Source organism: Primulina huaijiensis, unplaced genomic scaffold, assembly GCF_012295235.1.
Source record: "Primulina huaijiensis isolate GDHJ02 unplaced genomic scaffold, ASM1229523v2 scaffold199962, whole genome shotgun sequence".
NCBI lineage: Eukaryota > Viridiplantae > Streptophyta > Magnoliopsida > Lamiales > Gesneriaceae > Primulina > Primulina huaijiensis.
In genome coordinates, this window is record NW_027351839.1 from 1 (window position 1) to 472 (window position 472).

A 472-nucleotide genomic window follows, 5' to 3' on the forward strand; every position below is an offset into this window, starting at 1 on the left:
CAATTCAAAGCCATGGCAAAAATTCTCGCAGCTGAAGTTTTTCCAGTTCCACGAGGACCATGGAAAAGATAAACAGGAGCGATCCTTGTTCTTGTAATTGCACATGTGAGAGATTGGACGACTATATTTTGACCAACCAATTCCTCAAAAAACATAGGCCTATACCTGTGACACAGGTTACGGACATTTTCAGGAGAACTTTCCTCATGCATTTCCCCATTGAAAGCAACTAACTCTAACCCTTCTTGACTCCTGCAACTCGAAGACCACCTCCTTCCATCTAACCGACTCAAAGCCTCCAAATCAAGCTCCCCAAAATTTGTGGAAATTTCGTCATCGCTATTCCCACTTCCACTTCCCATAGATGATCCTCCTTGTCCATTGCCACTATTGGCAAGAAGGGGGACAACACTTTGAGCACCAGTCCTAGAAATCGGTCTCCTCTTGTTGGATCCCACGGTTGACCGGTGAT

General features: G+C 45.1%; 1 protein-coding gene across 1 annotated transcript; it reads right to left on the reverse strand.

Moving 5' to 3' along the window:
- Nucleotides 1–5: 5 nt before the first annotated feature.
- LOC140966024 (protein STICHEL-like) lies at nt 6–467 on the reverse strand (the record flags this gene model as incomplete). Its single annotated transcript, XM_073426295.1, has 1 exon — nt 6–467. A coding segment is annotated over one exon (462 nt), but the record flags the coding sequence as incomplete, so codon positions are not given.
- Between the last annotated feature and the right edge of the window lie 5 nt (nt 468–472).